At 45.2% G+C, this 24,527-nt stretch overlaps 4 protein-coding genes across 4 annotated transcripts; 1 reads left to right on the forward strand and 3 right to left on the reverse strand.

Annotated features, from left to right (window-relative positions):
• Nucleotides 1-1,061: 1,061 nt before the first annotated feature.
• On the reverse strand, nucleotides 1,062-2,025 carry ACHE_80737A (uncharacterized protein; the record flags this gene model as incomplete). The annotated part of the gene is made up of 3 exons (XM_043284140.1): nucleotides 1,062-1,124; nucleotides 1,186-1,916; nucleotides 1,983-2,025. 3 exons carry the CDS (start codon nucleotides 2,023-2,025, stop codon nucleotides 1,062-1,064), a joined length of 837 nt encoding a protein of 278 aa, XP_043141350.1.
• A 4,740-nt stretch (nucleotides 2,026-6,765) lies between these two features.
• ACHE_80738A (bifunctional folylpolyglutamate synthase/dihydrofolate synthase) lies at nucleotides 6,766-8,434 on the reverse strand (the record flags this gene model as incomplete). Its single annotated transcript, XM_043284142.1, has 5 exons — nucleotides 6,766-6,989; nucleotides 7,053-7,207; nucleotides 7,256-8,145; nucleotides 8,204-8,368; nucleotides 8,417-8,434. The coding sequence occupies 5 exons, from the start codon at nucleotides 8,432-8,434 to the stop codon at nucleotides 6,766-6,768; spliced, it is 1,452 nt and encodes a 483-aa protein (XP_043141351.1).
• Nucleotides 8,435-10,234: 1,800 nt separating this feature from the next.
• Nucleotides 10,235-13,962, reverse strand: ACHE_80739A (LipA and NB-ARC domain protein; the record flags this gene model as incomplete). The annotated part of the gene is made up of 9 exons (XM_043284143.1): nucleotides 10,235-11,417; nucleotides 11,469-12,510; nucleotides 12,566-12,709; nucleotides 12,765-12,960; nucleotides 13,014-13,243; nucleotides 13,295-13,364; nucleotides 13,415-13,474; nucleotides 13,525-13,750; nucleotides 13,820-13,962. 9 exons carry the CDS (start codon nucleotides 13,960-13,962, stop codon nucleotides 10,235-10,237), a joined length of 3,294 nt encoding a protein of 1,097 aa, XP_043141352.1.
• A 1,394-nt stretch (nucleotides 13,963-15,356) lies between these two features.
• On the forward strand, nucleotides 15,357-16,520 carry ACHE_80740S (uncharacterized protein; the record flags this gene model as incomplete). Its single annotated transcript, XM_043284144.1, has 1 exon — nucleotides 15,357-16,520. The coding sequence occupies one exon, from the start codon at nucleotides 15,357-15,359 to the stop codon at nucleotides 16,518-16,520; it is 1,164 nt and encodes a 387-aa protein (XP_043141353.1).
• Between the last annotated feature and the right edge of the window lie 8,007 nt (nucleotides 16,521-24,527).

Genomic DNA, 24,527 nt, shown 5'->3' on the forward strand with positions numbered 1-24,527 from the left:
GCTACTTGGGTGATCTTATAGACTGGGAGGGCTCCTAGCAGTGTATAGCGGAGCGCCCAGTCCAGACAAGTGTTTGTATAGGGCTGAGATGTGGGGGCCTAGAGCAGGCCAGGTGTGACGGCTCACATATGATAGCTCATATGGCGGTTTAACACTACGGCAATGGATGATACATCACAAACACCATCCAGTCATGTCGCCAACAATCCTCTTAAAACCTCTTCATGACCTAGATAGATTTCCTCTTCTTCTTTCTTCTCCAGATTCGATATTCTAGTCGATGGCTACAATAGTTTAGATAGGAATTCAGTTCATTATTATCTACTATTCCGGGCCCGTGACACCAGGCCTTTTTCAGCACAGCATTCGATATCTCATCCTGGCCGGGTGTGCTGCTTTTTGCTTGGAAACGGCTTGATGTGCTTCGCTTGGTTGCGATTTTTGGGAAAGGGAGAGTTGTCTTTGGGTTGCTGCAGTTGATTGGGATATCTTCTGTACAGGCAGCCTTCTGGAGGAGTGTCTTTACAGAAGCTTTGCTTTTGCATTGGCAGTGGTGTGAACTCTGGGTTTAGCTAGATGGCAGGCAGTTCTGATCTGCCCATCGTATGTCCCGCTCCGGGACCAGGGTTTTCAGCTTCCTTGGAAGCGTGGAAATACCCGACCCTCGACGTAAAATAGATACACACACAACTAGTTACTAGGCGTTTAGGCGTTCCACTGCCGATCCTCATGCTTGCTTCTCTTCAAAACTTTTGGTAACTGCATGTGGCCTAGTTTCCCTTGTGCCGTATTGTCAATTGGGATGAACCTATGATAGCAATTCTCTGGATCCTGACGGACCGTCGCCAGACCTGTCACATCCCCAAATATCTCGACTTCTATCAACACAACACTTTTATTCTTTGCACCTGCAACACATGAATTTGGGGCCAAGAAAAAGAGTAGACTCGCTGTTTAAACATTTCCTACAAAATAAGCCCCACCATTTCAGGTAGTCGAGGAATCAATATTGTTTATCAGTAAAGCTTTGCTCAAAAAAGGACATGACATGTTCATGACTTTCAACGAATGGTAAAGCCACCATCAACTCGGATGTCCGCGCCATTGACCATACTACTCGAGTCCTATTTGATTGGTGAGTATGACTTGACATATTAAAATGCAATATCGTATAGAGACACATACCTGACAAAGGAAGAGGACAGAATCGGCAACCTCTTCGGGAAGGGCAAACTTGCCCGTGGGAATGGTTGCCAAGAATGCCTCTTTCACAGAATCTTCTCCCCACGCCTTCTGTCCAAGAACCGTCCACGCCACGGTGGGCGAGACGGTATTAGAAGTGATGCCACGTCCTCCCCACTCCGACGCCATGCTGCGTGTCAGGCCTAACAGTGCAGCCTTCGAGGCACAGTAAGCACCATGTCGGTGCAGGGCTGCATGGGCCGCTTGCGAAGAGATGTTGACAATCCGACCTGGGGGGGGGGCGGGAGCGCTAGTCGAAGACTCAGCATCCTTGGAGGCGGCAAAGTAGAGCCGCGCAAAGGCCTGGGAGCAGAGCATCGGCCCGAAGACATTGGTCGTTAGATGCTTCATAGTCTCCTCGGGAGGAGTAATCTCCATATCGCTCAGAGACACATATCCAGCGGTGTTGATAAGAATACTGGGGAATGCTCTCTCATTCACAAACGAGGAGTCTGGGACCACCATGTCCTTCTCTAGGGAATCAAAAGCCGACCGAACAGAGTCGGGCGAGGTGATATCGCACTCATAGGTACGAATTTCATCGATGTTGGAGCCTCCACCGTATCCCTGTTCAAGCAGCTGGTCGCGACGCGAAGCCTCGAAAGGAGCATACAATATAGCAAGGCGCACACCTTGCTTTTGCAGCTTCTTACCAATACTTGAGCCAAGTCCGCCTGACGCACAATCAAAGTTAACTCTGTTTCCTTCAACTTATGACCGTGATTATTGCTCATCCCTACCTAGCCCTCCAGGGAGGATCGCTAGCTTGCGAGCGAACGCCATGTTCTGTCGGTCACAAAATTTGAGCAGATTGCAATTCAGGAACGTGAAAATCGCGGAGTGTAATGCTGATACCAAAACCATTGCCCCCCTCAATTAGAGAGATCTAAATACAAAGCTGGGTTACCCGGTCCATTACGTGAGTGGTCCCGGAACATCGCCAATTCGGCCGACAGAACATTGATGACTTTGAATACAGATAGATCTCGCCATGTCGTGCCAAGCTCGCCAACCCGTTTGATGCGTCCCGGAGTAAGCTAAATTCCCGCAGAAAGCTAATTTTGACCATTGCATACTTTTCCTATCTAACTTTCTATATCACCAAGATGCCGAAAAAATCGGAACTCGCGAAGCACGGATCGCAAAGGTTATCAAGGACTATCATAGAAGGAATAAGCCAAAAATGGCTCCAATAGTGCGGGGATCAAATCCCAGATTGATATGCTTCTTCCTCTCTGGTTTGTTATAGTAGCTGAGGTGATAAAAGCATCAATTCTGTCCGAACGAAATCTTGAATTGGGATGAAACCGGCTATCAAATTGGCCAGGAAAGCCACAGAAAGTTGTTTCTTCTCGTAAGACTTTTGATATCGCTCCCGGTGGTCCCTCCGAATCTTTCGTCGGTATTGAATGTATTGCTGCCGATGGCTGGGTAAAGCTTCCGTGGTTTTTGGTTAAAGTTTCTCAGCATTTGGAACAATAGTACCCGGTCCCTTGCTAAGGGACCCAACAGCGCCGGTGGGGTTTGGGCCTCTTGGCAAGGATCGGGTATACCAATACTGGTATTCCGGATTATATTGCACCTACCGAAAATGGCTAGATTGATGATGAAACTGCATTCGAATGGTTTTGTACCGTTCACCAAGCTTCGAAATATCATTTTCAAAAAGAACGACCGAGACTTTTAATGGATAATCATGGATCTCATTGTAAGAGTTTTGTTCGAGTGCCACGGGTAAACGAGTTAGGCGGCTGGGAGTAAGCTTTCTGGAAAGCCTTGGTGTCTTTGGTGTCCCTGGTATACTGTTCACAATGGTCGTTCAACCTAGCCTCGATTTGGTTGATTTTGTCGACCAGAGGCGCTGAAATTGCAGCTTCTCCATGACATTGTATCCTTGGATGGAGGCTGGGGAGGAGGTGAAGAAGTTAGCCACGTAGGCTAAGACTGTGGTCGGAACACGAAGGATAAAGATGTTGATAATAATCATGGCTTTGATCAGGCGAAGCACCCATAAATTCCGGTAAACAATACGCAGTCGAGAATACAGTACAAATGACTGGCCCGTGACCATCATCCACCAGCCGAGCGCCGACAGCGTGACCGAGACCCAGGTTGCAGACGTGAGGTTGAAGAATTTGATGAGATACCCAGCCGAGTACGGCAATATTCCCACGGAGGATATCAGCATGCTCCAGAAGTAGGGCCCTTGATATTTTATACTTCTGCTCGGATGCAAATCAAAATTTGGATTTGATATGGGAGCGCTGTCAGAAATTGGAAGGCCTCAACGCTGCGTTATGTACTCCCCAAGAGAAACAGGAGTGCAAACTTGCACCAGAGATTGAATGCGAGCGTCAAGTTCAAAGACCTCCACGGGCCATCCCTGAACCGCTCAGAATTCACCCACATCTATGCTCCTTTGCCGCCGCGGGCAACCTTGACAGCCTTTCCAGCGCTTACCAACCGGTTTTCCACACACTGCATAATATCTCCGCAGCTTCTTTTCTGAACAAAATTCATATCCCTTCCAATCTCCTGGCTACGAAAGACTTTGCTATGACGATCAAAATCCCTCCTGTCCCGCCGTTCATTGCAGATGCTTTCCAGCAGCCGTTCGGGTGGAATTTACGAGTAGGGCCCATTCTTCTCCTGGCGCCCATGGTTTTGCGCATACTTGTGTTGATTATTCTCGTCGATAGTGTTACAGACCTCGACGTATTAGTCTCACGTGATTATGCGGGGAGGCAAGGCAGAATCATCGGTTAACAAGCCATGATAACATGCGGGAATAACAGGGGTTGAACTATGTTGGAACCCAGGGTGTAATGGACATATGGCTCAACCAATGGAATCGCAAAAGAGGTCTAAATTACTGTATAGCTCCTATCTGGCAATTTACGAGGGGTAAGCTGACTAATACAAAACAATCGGCAATTTAGATAGTCCACCTCCGAGCTATGGATTCCGACAAACTACTATTTGGGGCTCATATCACGTGACCCAGTGGTATACAGATGATCGACGAGACGATATACGAATGGTATATCATATACCATTCTTCTACCAGTCAATATACCAACCCTACTACCACTCACGGGATGGAAGGATATATAAGGACGCTCATTCATGTACTTAGTTTAGTTCTTCGCGATCAATTTCAAGTCTTACAACATTGGTTACCTTCTAGTTTCTGACTCGTCCGCACTTAACCAACAACCCAGTATACGTACTCGGTTGGCCTTGTTTCTCTATTTGTTACCTTTACCAATTCTACTTGTTGATTATCTTACGGAGCCTGGAGGGGGCGATATACCCCTCAACGCATACGACTTAACGAACCGGACCCGGAGGGGCATTGAGCATACGATTACTTGGAAGACACTTAGGGTAAGTGTCTAGTCTCGAAATAAAACTAACTAGAATCATAGGTACGATACGAGAGAAGCCAGGTTGTGACAGATAGCTGCCTAGGTAGAACCCATGAGTTGGAAGTTCCATTATTCCTAGCAGAGCGCCGTGACAATGTTGATCAAGCAGGATATGGGATGATTGCTTTAAAGGATGTTGAAGGATTTCCTGCTTTCCTGATAAAGAAACGCCAAGTACCTTCATCATGGGCTTTTCAAGAAGCTTCGCACAAAAACTTAGTGTCATTGACAGACTTCTACACAGAACCCAGCTTGGTTTGTTTAGTCTATGAGTATGTCCATTTAGCTATTCCACTAGGCGACTTGGCATGGATTATGGATTTCAGCGAGGCAGAAATAGCCACTGTGTGCAGGGAGTTTCTAGATGGTCTCATTTATATCCATACCAAACTCGGCATATCACACGGTTCAGTTGACTGCAGCAATGTCCTCCTAAATGAGAAAGGAGAGATACAATTGGGTAAGCAGGACCTTGCCCTAGATTTCAGTAAACGGCTAATGATATCTCTAGCAAAAATTGGAGACAGTATGTTAAACAGCAATGCTGAGCAACTGGAAGTCAGATGTGTGACGGCTCAGCTCAGTGCCTTTATGGACGTTCATTGTCAACATGGCAAACAATGCCATGAAAGCAATCGAGACAAACAGCTGCTTAGCGAGGCCACACACAACCATATATAAGACTTCTTTGTGTAAATAGACTCTTCTTTCTTTTCTTTTCCTCTTCAGATTCGATATTCTCGTCGATGGCTACAATAGTCTAGATAGGAATTCAGTTCATTATTATCTACTATTCCGAGCTCGTGACAATTAGCGCAAAAAAGACTGCAAGTTTACTGTGGACATGCTATCATTGAAATACGCCACCTTGCATTTGAGAGTGATGCTATCCTTGGCTCAAGGCCTCTTGACCGCAAGAATGTGGAAAGACTCCGAAATTTGCTCGACCTTGAAGGGTGTGCCAATCTTGAGCCTGAGCACAGAGTGGCTGCTACTATAAGTAGGGATACTCTACAGAGAGGCCTTGCACACACAGGAATCAGGCAAGAAAATCTATTCGATCAAGTCAATCCATCCAGAATGGTATTCAAAGATGATGCCAGCCTGGTTTGTGCATATGGAAAACACCGACTCAAAGCCGGAGAGTCCTTCAAAGAATATGAGTGGCTGGTTGAGCTATATTCATCCAGTAAGTGTACACTTGAAATGAAGAGGCAATGCCAACAATTTTTTAAGATATACCTCCTGATGCACTGGCCTAACTTCATGAGGAATCCTTTAACGCGCAAGATTTCAAAGATGGTGAATATACAGAATCCTGCGAAGCTATCAGTTTTTTAACAAAATATCGCTCAGGAACAGAAGTGTGTGGGCAAGATTCAAATCTGATGATCAGTGAAAGGACTTCCATAGGCTTCAATGAAACAAGCTTCTTTGTGAGAGCTTTGACAATTTGCTGCCATATATTGGGCTTTGGAACCCATTAAAAGCATACCACATTGAGCGGATTCTTGGACTCCGTCATGAAGTATGTTATTGCTGGAGTATCCATTCTTTTATATGTTAATGTTCTATTGGCAGCATGTTTATCACTACCTCAGTGTGATTTAACCTGACATGGGCATATCTTGTCCCGGATGATGTGACATTTAATAGATCCAAACCCAGTGTAGCTTGTAGAGGGTCTAATGCCTGCATATTCAACAAAGGACTGTGATCAACTTGTGGAACTTATGCAATCACAAATAATTTCTGCTTATGTTCAAGAAGCAGAAAGAGACTCTCCACAAAGCAGGCTCCTTGAGGTCCCCGGATGACTGCTGTCTATCAATACACTCACTCAGGATACTCTCTATCTGAAACAATCAGTGAGAGCCTTTCAAAACTTTCTCCCAAAACAGTTCAAGGGTACTATTAATGAGCTTCAAGGACCTGGTATTATAATCAAAGCTTCTACCATGTTCAATTCATTTAAGCGGTTTCACTTTGCTCTAGAGCGGGAACGAAGATGGAATTGGCGTACATGTTGAATGATTCGTTCGTACAAAGGAACAGAGTGAAGATCTTGAAAGTCAAAACGGGTCGATCTGCAGAACTAACGCCGCAACAGGCTGAGCGCCCCTCCAACCAAGTGTAAGCTACCAGTAAAGAAAGCTTGTATGCCGCCTTTCTGGTTGCTTATCTGTTCTGCAAGCCTTATGGCACCCTGAATAGTGGGCTCCGTTGAGATTTCGGTGTCAGGATGCATTTTCTTCCACAGGGAAGAATATATTGTGCAGAGGTCAGGGAAGGGTGTTTCTGGCACTTTGAGTGTTTTGTCTGACGTAAGGACAATTAGCTTGATATAGTCACAGCTGATATCCTGTTTTTTTTTTTTTTTACCTATTCTCGTATATCCATCGTCCCTCTCTTGGTACGTAGTGAAGATGACATGATCAGGTTTTGCATCATGCTTCACAAGAGCACGCGCTAAAGTCTCCAGAAGAGTCATTCCATCACGCTCTTCGGAGAAGTGACTGAAGATAAGAAGACGATGTCTATGACTATTTAGCAATCAGGAGTAAACATGAAAAGTGTGTACTAACTGTGGCGCATGTGCAGCATGGACGTTCTTGGCAAACCACTCGGCGGCTTGTTCAAGACTCAGTTCATTATGCGCACCGTCCAAAAACCACTGTGAGCTTCCTTGTTCTATTATCTCAAATCTCCCAATCCACGAGAAATTGTCAATGCCCTTAGATATGTCGCCGGCGTCCAACGCATGACCTTTAAGTTGCAGAAACTTCGTAGCCAACTCGAGGGCCAAAGAGCAATTCAATCGTTGCACTGGAACGCTCAACACCCTTCTGTTGGTGGGTAGAATGTTGGAAGAAGAGACGAATGTCAATCCGGTGTTCTTTTCGGCCGCACGCTTCCGTAGGACTTCACTAGGTCCAGCCTCTTGTGTGACAGTGAATGCAGGTGCCCCAGGTTTGAAAATGCCCGCTTTATGCCATGCTATATCCTCGACCGTAGGGCCTAGTTGTGCAACGTGGTCCAATCCCAGAGACGTGATAGCAGTCACAAGAGGCCTCTGTATCACGTTCGTGGCATCAAACTCTCCACCATGGTGCGTTTCGAATATCGCCGCATCAACATTTTCCCTAATGAAGGTGTGAAAAGCCAGCAAAGCTAGAAGCTGCAAATAACGGGGTTGCCTCGAGGCTTCTGCGCATCTTCCTGAGCCTAGCGGTGTAAGGGCTTCCCAAACTTCAAAGAAGTATTGTGTAAAGAGATCTTCCGTTATTGGTTTGTCATCGATCTGTATTCTCTCTCGAATGCATTGCAAATCAGGAGAGGTGTATAGCCCGATCCGTGTTGGGAATCCTGTTCTCAACGCATGCGTGCGAAGGAAGGACCGGGTGAAAGCGCAAGTACTTCCCTTTCCCTTCGTCCCGGTAATATGAATTATATTCAAATTGTCTACATCGCTTTCCTAGAATAAGTAAGCACGACTGCGGCGATGCAAACTAGATATGATTGAGCATCCATACAGAGTGGCCCAGCGCTTGTAACCATTCCTTCATGCCGACTAGACTAGGTATCCCCTTCACAGTTGGGACACCGCTGGGGGTTACAGATTCTTGTGTTGTGGAGGGTGTCGCAGGGGTTTTTGGTCGAACTTTCCGTCTTCGCGTCTCAAGGAGTTTCAATGCGTTCTGTTATTTTGTTAGCTCGGACGCATCAAAGTTTTTGGGAGGAAAGACCTCATAGCTACGCCACATGTTCGCAATATTTTGCAATAGAATAAGTTCGAGCAGCTGATCGTTAAAGGAGGGGACGAGCTGTTAGGCAAGACGTCAGTTCTGCGGACATTAGAATTTAGTTAGGGCGATTGTAGCAACTTGGTGTTTCTGCTTATATAATTAATGACTAATGAATGGTTCTTTGCCACATCGCTAGTGGAGATCGTGCTGAGCATTGGACACTGACGTCTCCTATTGGCAGTCCTGATTGGCCATGGTTCTGCAGGATGGGCAATTGATTAGTGCTTTTGAATAGACATTGACTTTTCTTGCCCGTCGAAAAAAAAAAAAAAAAACTTGACCAGGTCCTGTCCTGCGCTACCCGCGGAAAGTAAATTTTATCAGGCGTCCTCAAACAGTTGGCAGGTGCAGGGCTTGTAACACTGCCCACAGGAAAGATTCAACCTATTTCTGTAATGGGATGAAGCCTTGCTATCTAATATATAGATATGTACAAAAGAACTCGTTGAGAAGGAAAGAAAGAAGGAAAGAAACTTGGCGTGCTGGCGGTGGATTTATATTCTCATGATCAGGTGACCTGCAGTCACCTGACTTTGGCGAGCTTGTAAATTGAAGCGGGTAGCTCAGGTTCGGGGAATCGGGAGCCGATAATCCGACTGCACGAGGCTATACGGCGTACAGAAGATGGAGAGTATTATTATTATTTAATCAAGTTTATTGTCCATACCGAGCCCTAGAGCTATGATAGACCATGATTCGTGGACTCGAGGTCAGTGGCTATTCTACAGTCTCTTGTCCCCATAGGTTCCTGAGGCGTTAGCCCCCTTCTAACATCTTTCCAATCCTTTTCCTCGCCCCAGACCGCCTGTATGCGCAGGGCTTTTGAGCACCGTGCTCTCCTTGTGTTTTGGAGCAAGATGGGTGTGGCCTAGGCTGACTCTCAGCCTTGGGCTACCCTCCCTGCTACCCCTCTCCTGTTCTAACTGCTTCCTCCAATGCTTCCAGTCCCCATTCGTCATCTCTTTGGGCCCTTTCTGCCGTCTGCCGTAGGTGCGCCCGGGGTAGAGCTATGCTGGTGCTGGCTAGGAATCGCAGCAGCGCTCTGGTAGCTCTAGGCTCACCTAAAAGTCGTCCTTGTGGATATTCTTCTGCAGTGGTGGGTCTCAAGACTCCGTCTAGAGATGGAGAGTATATTTATACGCCGAAAGGAGTAATATTGAAGTCTATAGTAACCACACGTAGAAAGCTTGGCGCCTGGAACACCAAAATCAGCACTAGACCTGGACATGGGTACCCATTTGGGTACAGGTCTCGTACCCATACCCAAGTTCCATTTACTCTTGGGTAATAAATACCCAAGGATATTGCTTGGGTAAATTTACCCATACCCAAGGGTACGTTTATACCCAAGTCTGCACAATTTTCCCGCATAAAAATCCTTAGTCACTACTCGCGGCGCCGCCCGCCATTTATTGTTCGAGGTGCCTTTTGGGCCTAGCCCGTCACAATTTCCCGCCCCATGGGCAGGACGAAACGATACTGGACCTTTTGCGTGAAATGTCAATGTCAACTTCCAGATAGCTGCAGCTTTCTGAAGTTTCTCATCCAAACTTTTCAACATTCGTTTCACGCTCTTTTCTCCTAAATCTAGAAATTATCTCAGGCGCTATTGTGAATTATGTATAATTGTGTCGGCGGTTGTCACATGTTCAGACCATATGCTGCTATCTCAGTCTATTTAGATGACTACAAGACACTATTGTTTCACCGATGAAAAACATTAATTGCAAATTCATGCCTGGCCACAGCCTAATTCATCTAATGTTTCTGCAATTTTTCCAAGATGAAATCGTGCCACCGGGAGTTGAACAAGGGAATCCAGTAAACTCGAGATTCTGACGCCATATTTGCTTTTGCCTCTTGAGAAGTCCTTGCACTATCTTCTTCATGGCCCATCATCAACAGGGCATGAGCGATTGAGCATCGTACGAGACCGGCATTCAAGCCCCCACTGAGCTTAATGCTATCCAAGGCTGACAATGCCTGCCTCCAACTTGACAGAGCTTCCTGCCAGCGAGATTGCCCGTGTAAAGCTCTCGCAAGAGACACCCAGATACGGAAAATGTTGACCTTGGCAGTGTAATCTGGAGCGCCAGATGATAAAAACGCCTGTCGGAGATCCACCAGAAGAGACTCTGCTTCAGCGTACATCTTCCGCTGCAAATAGCTTTCTGCAAGTGACATTCGTAGTCGTCTGCCCGTAGCAATGTCTTGGGTCCCCTTCTCCATCATTGGAGTAAGCTCTTGCAGCAGCAACCTTTCAGCATCACTGGGTCGATCCAATTCACAATATAAGTCTGCGACCTCCGAGAGAAGAACTCGATACCATCCTGTGCCCTCAAAGAAGTCATCAAGATGACAGCCTTGAATGACGCCATCAAGCAAAGCAAGTGCCTCTCTGAAGCGACCCTGGAAGCGAAGGACCTTACCAAGAATTATGTCTCGCGCTCTCGAAATTATTGTCTCAAGAGTCGAGCAATCCTTGCTAAGTGGTGTCCATTCGATTAATTCGGCCTTCGCTTCAGAAAGCCTCCCTTGACGGATTAAATTCTCGGAGAAAGAAATCACAAGTTCTCCTCGTTGCGCATTGTATCTCGGAGTCATTTGTGGATCTTCTTTACTGGGCAAGGCAAAGTGATGCAGAAAGCCGTGCAAGGTGCTTTCCGAGTTTTGTAGCATGCCTGACATCCGCATGACTGCACTTTCTCTGTATGCAAGCCAAGCATTAATGTACGGTTCATTGTCCTGTTTCAATAGCTGTTTGGTACGGCAGATAGCTTCGCTCTTCCATTGCGAGTCTGAGAATCGCGAAGCGGCTAGAAGTGTTGACGCCAGCTCATGACGAAACGAAGCTTGTTCCCCTTTCTCAAGACACATCGCGTCATACTCAGAAAGCACTCGGCTTAATTGCGACATCATCAATCTCCCAATTTCTCCATTTCTGCAAATCTTATCAGCTTTTGATATCAGTCAGACAAGACACGAAACATACTGAGGCTCAATGTATTTATTCCTTGGAAACGCATGGCAAATCAATAAAAGCGCTTGCCATCGCCACTTGCTCACTTCGATGGGTGGCAGACGCTGTGCAACACAGTACTGAACCAGTGGATGAATAGAGAAATTTCTAAACCCGTCCGATTCCTTATTGCAAGAGATGAGCGAAAACGAAAGAAGCTTTTCAATGGCCATGTCGAATTCAAGGTCACCTTGTATGATATTGGACAAACAGATGTCGACGCCTTCACCTTCTGGACGGATTTCTACCACTTCGCCGTTGTCGCCCCATCGCCGTTGGGGACTTGAACCTCGATGCAAGACTGACTCAGGGATGCATGACGGCTCCAGGAATGAAAAAAGGAGAAGAAGATTCCTTGCATCGGATGAATCTTGCTCCAATTGCTTGAAGTTAATTTCCCATGCCGTGAATATGGTACGGTCTGTGCCTCCAAGAAGTGGTGAGAACCGAAGTAGGTCATTACGTCGATTCATGAAAAGCTTGCGATAGTCCTGAAGAGTTTTCTGTCTTGAGCGCACAAATGCCCCCGCTTGTACCAGAGCAAGAGGAAGTGATCCAAGAAGACTCGCAATTTTGCTTGCTTCTTCTTTTTCAATCTGGCTAGGGTAACGAATCCCGGACCTCTCGAGCAGTAATTGCGTTGCATCATCGGTCGTCAGGGGATCCAATACATGGCCTTCCTCCGCTAAGCTCCCAATGACAGCTTGGTCGCGACTGGTTATAATGATGTGACCCCAATTCACAGCAGGAAAATATCTGTGAATCGGCACCACGTTTAAATCGTCAGCATTATCAAAGACTAGAAGCCACTGAGAATTTTCTGGCCTCGATAGCCAGGTTTTGACAGAGCGAACTTTGTCCTTTCCCCCTCCGAGCTGGAGGAGGTCATGCAAGCGACCAAAATCCGCTACCAAAGATGCCATTGAAGCTGCATTTAAGAAAGCCACGCCGGTCCTGTATGTCGTAAAGTTTTGCACAACAAAATGCAGAGTCGTCTGTGTTTTTCCGGATCCGCCTAAAAAGGAATTTTAGCTACTGATCTTTGGTAAAATGATCCGGTCAATCAATACCCAAGCCACACAATGCAAAGCTTCTTCTCCTTCGATCTTTGCCCTGGTCCTCGGCGAAGTATGCCTTCATGCTTCCCAAGACGTTATCCCTACCACGAAACGACGAGCATGGCAAAATTGGAACGTCATATGGTATCGCAGCTTCTATTCCTTGATCAGAATAGGATGGCAGCTCTTGAATCCTTGTTCATTATCATACCTGTCCTTGGACTAGATTCTGCCCGCCGGGTGGATTCATGGTCCAGTTCGCCCAAGAGGTCTTTGAGTCTGCACAGTACAGGACGGAAAGTGCGGTCTTGAAGAGACTTGAATCTGACAATATTGCGGTGGTCGGAGTACTGGGGGATGGTGATTTCTTGAGAAACGTGGAGTACTGCAGATCTTTTTTCGACAACCTGTTTGGGCAGGCATTAATTCATGAAAGGTATGTGAAGGGAGGCGCGGTTACCAGCTTCTTCATAAAGGGGCCGATAGGCGTAAACTCCAGCTCATAGAATGATACAAGGCGCACTTTATTTCGTCTTTTAATAAAGTCTTCGGTGATTTCCAGGAGCACTTCAGAGTCCTTCTGGAGACTCCCTAAGAGAACACGCGGCGGTCTAATTGGAGAGCATGCAGAGACAATGTTCGCCAACAGTTTCCCCATGCCCGCAAGGCTGCTTCCGTTGTGAGGGGTACCTTGCATGAGTGAGAATACATAGTAAGCCGTTTCAGGGCTATTTAACTTACCAAGAAACAAGATCCCATGTACTGATCGTTGTACTTGTTCTTGCTCTTCAGAACATCCTACCAGCATTGCCTACATACATTTAGTTTTGCTGATTGGGGTCCCGAGGCAATGTATGCGACCTTTTTTGCGACTATCCCACCTAGGCTGTGACAAATGAAAACAATTGGGCGGGTTTCCTCCTATAGACATGAATAAGCGGGAGAAAAGAAAAGAGATAGAACCTATTTACTTCGTGTGTTGTCCTCAAGTCAACCAATTCGGCAAGTAATTTGCAGGATATGCTGCGTAAGTCTTGCTGAGCGGTGAAATTTTTGAAGCGAGCATTGTATCCAAAAGTCATTATCCGGATATTGGGTATTGCCTCGGGCAGTAAGTCTTTCAACCACATGACTTTGGTGTCTTTGTGGGTCCATGTGTCATATGCATCGCCATTCAAGCCATGTATAGCAATCAGACTGCGACAGTCAGCTCCGTCGTTCTTCTTGCAGAGCAATTTTCTTTCACAGCCAGTCGGCAAGACTTACTCGAATACCGCCTTACCCAAAGGAACTCCTTTCTCTCCAACGGAGGTATGAATCGTAGGATCGTGGAGGACAGTAAGTCCTTGCCTGTCTTCACCAGTCATTTTGCGATTCGAAGATCCTACTTTCTGGTAATCTGCGGGCATCCAGCCAGTATAAGACTGAAAAAAACAGGAAATAAGTACAGATGTTTAATTTAAGCGAGTATTGCAGTAGCGGCTACGGCGCGGATTTGTCATGAAACAGTACCAATTGTAGGACTAAGGGAAGCGCTGGTGATGGCTCATGCACCGCGCTATGGCGATAGGCGCAGTCCACCAATGAAGGCATTTCTATCGATGCAGGTTGACTGGAAGAGAATCGGGCAAAGCACGGCCCGTCGGTCCGCCGTGGACGTGGGGCTTGAATTATCCGTTTGTCACCGCAGTCAAGACATTTCTAGTTCCAATTGGCGCAAATTTTTCAAAGCAGACGGGTGTAGCCGAGGAAACACGTCAGCGCTCAATGGCGTGCTAGTGCGCTTTAGTGGGCACAGTATAAACAACTGTACGTGGTTGCAGATGACGAGGCCTCGTTTTTTGGGTCGCGTGTCACGTTCCTGCTGATTAATGGCCTTGGCGGTCATGTGACTAAAATACAGACGGAAACGGCCTGTGTAAAGTTTCAGTCCGCGTCACTAATTTCAACTACCTTACATGACTTCCCTATCCATCGAAACGTCTATGGATTTAATAAAAACCAATGTACATGCGATTGGAATATAGATTCTAATCAATTGATTCAGAGGTGCTATATTTGGTACCTGTATGAGACAGCCAATAGCTACCTGAAGTTGTTTGCCGGCAAAAATATATATATTTGTTGCGGAATAAATTAGGGTCACAAATCTCACATATAGATTGTTCTTCAGCACTTGCTGGCTACTGATAAAAAGATACAATGGAAAAATAAAAGGCAGTGAGATGATGAAGGCTCAACATTACTATATAAACAGTTTCTGGATGCTTGTTGAGTACTTGCTAATCAGTTTGCTGCTGTTCCTGAATTTGAATCCGCTGCCTCATAAGTGTAACGGGCTAGGCCCGAAAGGCACCTCGAACCATAAATGGTTCTCGATTGAAGCTATTCACAAGAGCGTGCCGAAGTCAGGTGATCGTAGATCACCTGATCACGAGTATATAAATCCACCGCCAGCGTGTCTTTCTTTCTTTCTTTCTTTCCTTTCCCCAACGAGTTCTTTTGTACATATCTATATATTAGATAGCAAGGCTTCGGCCCATTACATTAGAACTCGTTCGCCCTCATCTATCTACTTATTTATTGAACAACGGATTACGCATCGGATTGAACGCGCAACGGATCGTACATCGCACACTGGACACACTGGACACACTGGACACACTGGAAACACTGGACACACTGGACACATTGAACGATTGGACATACCGGATAACTGGATACATTGGACATCGGATATCAGACATCGAAATTCACGGATAGTTGAGCTATTTACAAACAAATCAATAGTCAAGTCAGTCATATGACCACATTTTCAGCGGAAATCAGCGACCACGAGTCAAACGACCAAACCGACGGCAACATGGGAGACAATATACACTCAGGAGGGACCACCACTCCTGTCCCACAAGATCTTGTCGCAGTTATTGCAGGACTTCAACGACAACTGCAACAAATGGAAGAACGGCGGATTGAAGATCTTCGTCGTCTCAAAGAAGAGTTGACGAGCCCACCCAGAGAGCCCTTGCCACAACCGACTATTGAAGAGATAGCCCCCCAACCAATGGCGGACCCTGTTAGGAGACCTCGACCCAAGCTGACAGACCCAGAAGTCTTTGATGGTCGAAACCGAAGTCTCTACCGTCCGTTTCGAAGCAAGCTGCGCGCTAAACTTGAGGTCGATAAAGAAGCCTTGGGCAATGCCTATGATCGTATGTGGTATGCTTTTGGCCGTCTAACAGATGGGGCTGCTATGCAGGTGCTGCCCTGGATGGAGCGGTTTGCTAAGAAAGGAGCTACTGAGAGCCAGCTGGACGGAATGCTTGATCAAATGGACTTCATCTTTCTGGACCGGAATCTGGAGGAGAAGGCTGTACGAGACCTTGCAAGCTTGAAACAGAACAACAAGCCCTTCACAGTCTTTCTCACTGAGTTCAACCGACTACTCATGGAAGCTGATGGCCATAACTGGCCTGAAAACACAAAAAGGTCCTACCTAGACAATGCATTAAACCGTGAGATGAACACACGCCTTGAAACTGTTGAAAAGAAAAATGGATTTGAAGACTATTGCCGCCAGCTACAGCAGATTGCGGACCGGATGGAGAAGAACCAATTGCGGTACTCACGGAACAATAAGCATACCACCTCAACTTCTCCAGCTCACCCTGTGAATACCACCCGTGCTTCCTCTCCACCCCAAGATATGGACTGGGAACCCACAACAACAACTTCTGCACGCAGCCAACCTCGACGCGTGGCTAAGCATGTATCACGAGAAGAAATGGAACGCCGCAGACAAGAACGACGTTGCCTTCGTTGTGGTGACTCCACGCATTTTATCTCCCATTGCCCCTACGACAGTCCTAGGAACAGTACCCGCATGGCTCGCTCACACATTCATGGGCCGGAACTCGAAGATGAAGAAGAGCAGTTGAGGGAACAACCCAAGCTGGGAAAAGAATAGCTCCTGCAAAAGTCTCTTGCAGGAGCACCACCAGCAGTTGATGGATCTACCTACATGGCGACCGGCCCCAGCAGCTCAGATAGACCTTCAGAAGGAGTGGAACGACTTCCGAAAAAGAGTCAAGTTTGACAGACCTGAATTCAGAGTATCCGCATTAGTCAATGGAGAACAGGTCAGCAGAACGTTAGTGGACACCGGTTGTACTACATATGGTATGGTTTCTGAGAATTTTACCCGAAAACATCAACTGGAGCGTGTAACCATCAAACCACGAACTATCGACGACTACAAGGGCCCAACGGATGATTGTATAAGGGAGGTAGCGAAAATCTCATTGAACGTGGGGGAAACCACCAAAACACTGCATGGCTGTATGTTGTTCCTAAACTGGGTAGGGGACTCGACATGATTTTAGGCCTTGCATGGATAGACGACCAACAAGTGTTTATCGACCCGAATGGTCCGAAATTGCGCTTCACAAATGGCATTGTTGTTAGTAGCATGGAAGATCAACCACAAATGGATATCCAGCCCATCGGGGCGAACGCTTTTGCACTATGGAACCGACAAAAGAAAAAGGACAGCAGCGTACAGATTTTCGCCGCAAGTTTAAAGGACATTGAGAAAGCATTACGACCCAAATTGCTGACAGACCCCCGCACCAAACTACCACCTCATTACCATAAATTCCTATCAGTATTTGACCGGAAGGAAGCTGACAAGCAACCACCATATCGAGGACCAAATATCGACCATAAGATTGAACTCAATAAGAACGCTGATGGAACGACCCCTGAACCTCCATGGGGCCCCCTTTATAATATGTCAAGGGATGAACTGCTTGTGCTACGGAAGACATTGACAGAGTTGTTGGAAAAGAACTTCATACGTGTTAGCAATTCGCCTGCTGCAGCACCTGTATTGCTTGTCAAGAAACCTGGTGGAGGCTTGCGATTTTGTGTTGACTACCGAGCACTGAACGCCATTACAAAGAAGGACCGCTACCCCCTACCACTAATTAATGAAACATTGGAAAGAATTGGGAAAGCAAAATGGTTCACCAAGTTGGATGTTATTGCTGCTTTTCACAAGATTCGTGTCGCTGCCGGCGATGAATGGTTGACCGCATTCCGAACTCGATTTGGGCTGTTTGAATGGCTTGTAACACCATTTGGACTAGCCAATGCACCGAGCACCTTCCAACGCTATGTTAATTGGGTCCTACGAGATTTCCTAGATGAATTTGCTTCTGCTTACCTTGACGACATCTTGATATTTACGGATGGAACATTGTCAGAGCATCAAGAGCATGTCTGCAAAGTATTAGGCCGTCTCCAAGAGGCTGGCTTACAGATTGATATTGATAAATGCGAATTTGAAGTGAAGTCAACAAAATATTTAGGATTCATTATTGAGGCAGGAAAAGGTGTCAGCATGGATCCAGCAAAGGTTGAAGCAATCATGAACTGGGCTGCCCCTACCACTGTGAAAGGTGTCAGGTCATTTTTGGGATTCGCGAACTTCTACAGACGTTTCATCCGAAACTATTCTGAACTTACAACTCCACTAACAGCGTTGACTCAAAAAGATAAACCCTTTGTGTGGGATGATAAATGCAAGGAAAGCTTCCAACAGTTAAAAAGGATGTTTACAACGGCACCAATCCTCATGCAATTTGATCCAGACCGCGAGACTGTCGTCGAGACTGACTCATCAGGGTGGGCCACTGGTGGCGTACTTTCACAGTATGATGATGATGGTGTATTACGACCTTGCGCGTACTTTTCCAAGAAAAACACTCCTGCAGAGTGCAACTACCAGATTCATGACAAGGAACTTTTGGCGATCATCAATGCATTGAAAGAGTGGGAATCAGAGCTCATATCAGTGGTAAATTTCCAGATACTGACAGACCATCGCAATCTCCGTTATTTTACTACCATGAGACGACTGAATGAGAGACAGATGAGATGGGCAGATCTATTGAGCCGATACAACTTCACACTTCATTACCGACCAGGGAAGCTTGCAGGGCGCCCTGATGCACTGTCTCGACGAGAGCAGGATGTTCCTGTATTGGGTGATGAACGGCTAAAGCATCGCGAACAACGACTATTCGATCCTGAGATCCTCAAGGACGGACCAGTGGAAGGAAGCAGCAAAAGAGGACTAGTTGAAGAACCCCATCCTATTAATGTGTCCCGGATCCTTCTAGCACCAGTCGGCATGGAGCCCTATAACAGTGAGCCAAGCGCACCTCAAGGATATGAACAGGCGAACGAACCTACCAATCTCAATAGTGAGCGACCATCGTTGGAAGAGCTACTGGATATGACTCTTGATGAACATTGGGCTCGGGTAGAGCCACTAGATGAAAAGTATGGTCGTATACGAGAAGCAGTGCAAGTAGGAGCACATCAATTCCCACGTGAACTGGGGATCAAAGCCTCAATCTCAGAATGCTCTATTGAACCGAACAACCGCTTGTGCTACCGAGGCCGGCGATGGGTCCCTGACATTGAATCTCTGAGGACAAGGTTGCTACAAGAAACACATGACTCAGTACTTACAGGCCATCCAGGGAGGAGCGCAATGTATGCTATCCTGGCACGAAGGGTCTACTGGCCTGCAATCTCTGAGGATGTCAGACGATTTGTACGGAACTGTGACAAATGCAGTGCCAACAATGTATGGAGAGACCGCCGACAAGGCCTACTGAAGCCTCTACCAATTCCAGACCGAAAATGGAGATATATTGCAATTGACTTCATCGAGAAGTTACCAATCTCAAATGGTTATGAAAACATCATGGTTATTGTCGATCGCCTTGGAAAAGGTGTCATCCCCATACCCTGTGAGAAGATCGACACCTACACAGTAGCACAGAAGCTTATTCAGAGTTTCATTGGCTATCATGGCATTCCAGCCAGTATTGTATCAGACAGAGGAAGACAATTCACCAATGAGATGTGGAAGCGTTTTTGTGAGCTACTGGGGATCAAACGACAATTATCAACTGCCTACCACGCTGAAACCGATGGCCAAACTGAGCGAATGAATGCTACTATTGAACTATTCTTGCGCTCATTCTGTGATCACACACAATCGAACTGGGCGTCATTGCTACCAATGGCACAGCTTGCAATATGCAGCCGGGATGCTGCCTCCACAGGTGTCAGTCCATTCTTCCTTGACCACGGCTACCACGTCGATCCCTTTCAGTTAGAAGAGGATGTTGAAATCAACCTTTCAGCACCAGACCTGGGCACCATGCGTGAACGAGGTGAACGAATTGCAGCCAAGCTAAGGGGAGCTCTTGACATCGCCACAACAGAACTGGCTGTCGCCCAACAGAAACAAGAAGACTATGCCAATCGTCAAAGAGATGTCGCCCCTGAATACCAGGTTGGGCAGAAAGTCTGGCTTGACCTGCGCAATATACAAACAGAACGCCCTAGCAAGAAACTGGGAAGCAGGCAGGCAAAATTTACTGTGTTGGAAAAGATTGGATCCCACACCTACCGCCTCAACACACCAGGCACAATCCACAACGTGTTTCATACAGCGCTCCTCCGCCCAGCGGCAATGGATCCCTTCCCTAGCCAACGGAAAGATGACTACCAACCTCCTGCAGAAATGATCAATGGGAATGAAGAATATATGGTCGAACGAATACTAGATGAGCGTTTTCGACGGTGGGGACGAGGCGAAAGACATGAGTTTTTAGTCAAATACATTGGCTGGCAGGAACCGGAATGGAACGATGCGAGGAACATGGAGGATACCATAGCATTGGATGACTGGGAAACCTACAAAACGATGAATGGGATTGTTGTCCAATCGGCCTTGAGTATACCAAATGAGCCACCCCACGCCGGGGGGCGATCGCGGAGGCGACGAGGAAGGGGGTAATGTAACGGGCTAGGCCCGAAAGGCACCTCGAACCATAAATGGTTCTCGATTGAAGCTATTCACAAGAGCGTGCCGAAGTCAGGTGATCGTAGATCACCTGATCACGAGTATATAAATCCACCGCCAGCGTGTCTTTCTTTCTTTCTTTCTTTCCTTTCCCCAACGAGTTCTTTTGTACATATCTATATATTAGATAGCAAGGCTTCGGCCCATTACAATAAGTTCCAGCTCTAATTGCTCATTTTGAAGCTGTTTCAAGCGAACTTCTTCTTCTTTCCTTTTGACTTCTGCCTCCAGGTCTCGTAATTCTAATTCTTGACGGCGTTGTTCAATTGTCAGTATGTTTGTTGAAGCCACTCGGCGAAGATTCCGTGATGAGGTTGTAGATCTAAGTAGTTATCAACTAGTCAGTAACTGCTCAAGAAGCACTTGACATGAAAGTATACTTACTCATTATCAGCAACCTGAGAAGAAGAACCTCTTGAATTTTCATGTGAGATTTCAAAATTTTGACTGCTTGCTTGCCTCTCTGATTCAGCTGTTGAAGATAATCGCTGACGTTTATGGCCTCTTCCTATATTAAATTAAGTACTTGTCAATTACTTAAGAAGTACTTATATAACTTACTTTCCCGACTCATGTGTCGCAGATAGTTTGCCTCCATTGTAGAAGCTCGATATGAATGATGAATATTGAACTGCTGAAAATTATGATATTGAAGAATATCATCTTTGTCAAGTTTTGCAGAACTAAGATAGTTAGTGTTGTATCAAGCAGTTGATGAGTAGTTGGTAAGTACTTCCGAGCTGCTTCAGCCAAAGTCAAATATTTCCCTGAAGCATATGATTTTTGGTGTGATTGCTCAACAGCATTTGTATGGTTTCGTAGAATATTAAAATAATGTGGCTGAATTTTTGAGCATGATTCATTTAGACCTGCCTTAATAACTGCACTCTTTTTTTGTATGGCCCAGGTCTGGACTGCTGGCGATTCATATTCTATTCGATAGTTAGCAAGTACTTATTGAGTGGTTTATTACCACTTCAATACTAACGTATCAGTAGTTTAATCAACTCATCATACTCAGCCTCTGACTGGCAATCTAGGAGACTCATCATGCGACTCCAAAGGCCTGATCCTTTATTTTTAGTCCCAATTGCCTTTAAAATTGAGCGTTGAAAATGAACACGACAGAATATGATAATATGCTGTAACTGCCATGTAGGATCTTGGTGTTGAGGATCAATTTCAGAAAGATATTGCCCAAGCCCTGATTACTTAGTAACTGCATCAAAAGTACTTCAGGAGTGCTTACCTGTGTACTGTTTTGTGTCCATATCAACAATAATACCATGAATCCCAGATCCATGAATTGGATCAAATAGAACTGGTCGTCCAGAAACCTTCTCAATAAGATGGAATGCTCGCTTGAAAAGTAAATAGTAACCTTCAGTAGAATCCTCACTGGTAAAGACTCGAAGTAAAGTTATGACTAGTTGCCAAGTGGTTAGCAAGTAGCTCTCAAGCAGTTATGCAGATACTAACTTTTGCATTGATCTGGCATGAATGTTGCAAAAAGAACCTCATTCATCTCTTTGGATCGAATTCGCTTGAAAGACATATCAATTTCAAATGAAGATAAAGTTGATAATAAGTCAATCTGATCCTTGAAGGCACAAAATACCATTGTACCTTGAGAATCATGATATTTCTCTTGAATGTATTCCTAGGCACTTCATTAGCATTCTAATAGTCATTCAATGAGGCAATGGATGATTAGAACCACTTACATTGATTAGCGAATCCCGGTTCTGTAGGAATAGCAACCCATTAATATCCTGTCCATTAGGGTATGAAAGAAGTCGTTGTTTCTGGATAATTGTTGCAATTCGGTCTTTATTACAGAAGCTAGAGTGGATCTCTGCTAATGTAGAAGCACCATACTGCTGACAAAATGCCTCTAGTTGTGGACTTCGAAGAAATTGTGCTAACACTAGTTAGTATGTATTATTCAATCACTTGAGAACCAACCACTTACCTGTGGTCAAACTCGGATCTTGTATTTGTTGGATAATCCTTTTAACCCCTTGTAAAATTCGTTCTGGTGCCTTGCTTGGTGGTGGAGGTGGATGCTGGTGAATTCCATGGGATGTAAAGAGGATATATGGACATTCATTGATATCAACTGGCACTAAAGCAGTAAAAATAACACCACAGGAAGTATGCTGTAGTCTGCCTGGCCCCTGAAGGTGATCTCGATCTTTAACCAGTTAATAGGTGATTGACAATCACTTAAAAAACACTTACCGCAATACTTTCGTCGGGATGCTAATGATTCAAAAACACCACATTCTTCAGTTGGTGGCATAATATCATGATTAAAAAGGTCCTCAAGGAACTGTAGATCAATTGATGTATGGCCTTGAATAGATCCTCGATGATGTTTTGTTAAAAACTCATTGGATCCATTACTACAGCCAATATATGGTGGAAATTCACCATGGACATTCTATGACTAGTTAGAAATCACTTGGAGCATTGTAAAAAGATTTAACCAACCATTTGGGTATGCCGCTTAAAAACTGGCTTGCAAGTTGGAAGCTGGTCAATGCATGCATAACCCTTATTGAAAAATTCATTTTTTGACCGATAATAGCTAGAAGTACTTAGTAATTGCTTCAAAGCTGTTTAGGAGATGTTTAAATACCTGTATGCATTTCGTTTTCCAATATTTGCCTCCAGGATTTGGATATTCCTCTGAGTATTTCGAATCACATCCCAACAATCCTCATCAACAAATGTATGATGATAGGATTGAAGAAATGGATTCAAAAATTCACATGCGTAGATACCAGAGCATTTCCAAGTCCATCTTTTAACTAAACAGTTGAAAAATGGGCATTTGACTGGTCTCCTTGGTCCATGTTGTTGACGCCGTGAGTATTGAATCTGTAACTGATTAGCAAGCACTTTAAAAGCAATTAGAAAGTACTCAACAGTACCTCATGAACAAGCTGCTCCATTTCATTCTGTGATCGCCCTCTAGATGCAACAACATATGAATATCCATGAATATGACTTGTCGGATACTCTGGTAAGTCATCAATATATTCAATTTTTGATGTCTGGAGAGAATGGCTTTTTGAATTTGTGAGTTGTACAGGAATGCCCTATTTCCGCATTGAGCCGTTAGCAATCAGTTAACAAATACTCAATTAAAATAAATACCTCGACATTGGGATCAGTCTCTGGACTTGATGAAGTAAAATCTTCTAAATTGAAGATTTCAGGCTGAGGATCCATAGTAATGAGAAGATCAACGTATACTTTGAAATCACATACAACTGTAACATAAGAAGAAAATTGAAATTGAAATTCAGAGTAATGGGTATTGTATTTGAATAAATCGCGTGTCACGTCCTCGCTGATTAATGGTCTTGGCGGTCATAAGTGTCACGCGTCCACGTTTTTGAGGTGGCGTGATCTGTGGACACCAACTGTACGCGGGTACATGGTCAGCACGAGCTTACTAACACCTCAGTACGAGTCTTGGTATTTTGTTACTAAGCAAGACTCGTACCGACATATTTCCGTGACCAGAGTTTTAAGACTCGTACTGAGCTTTAGCGGGCGATGCTAGTCCATTTTCGGTTAGAATGTAAATTTATGTATGTATTGCATTACTGCTATCTTATCAATACTCTATATACAACCTTTGACCTGCTTTGACATAATGTTTAAAGCCAGCATATACCAAAGACAGTAGAAGAATAGAGCTGCTTTATCTCATACAGTATGCTATGTATGAGGAAAGCTTTTCTTTATCAGGTGGTTTGTTTTGTTTCTGTATGTTATGCGGGAATTTTGTGTATATAGTGACCATGACAACAAAGAGATTGAAAATATATACATTCACTAGATTCTACAGCCACCCTCTTTCTTGAAACTTTTCAAATCCATCGCATTTTAAACAGTGAGTCTCATCTACTGACACTGGGCTTATGCTGGAGTTTAATCAATCTCACTGATCAATAGACTGAAGATGGCATTCACGATTGAGGACTTTGTTAATGATGAGGTTCTCAACGCGACCAA

This window comes from Aspergillus chevalieri, chromosome 8, assembly GCF_016861735.1.
Source record: "Aspergillus chevalieri M1 DNA, chromosome 8, nearly complete sequence".
Taxonomy (NCBI): Eukaryota; Fungi; Ascomycota; class Eurotiomycetes; order Eurotiales; family Aspergillaceae; genus Aspergillus; species Aspergillus chevalieri.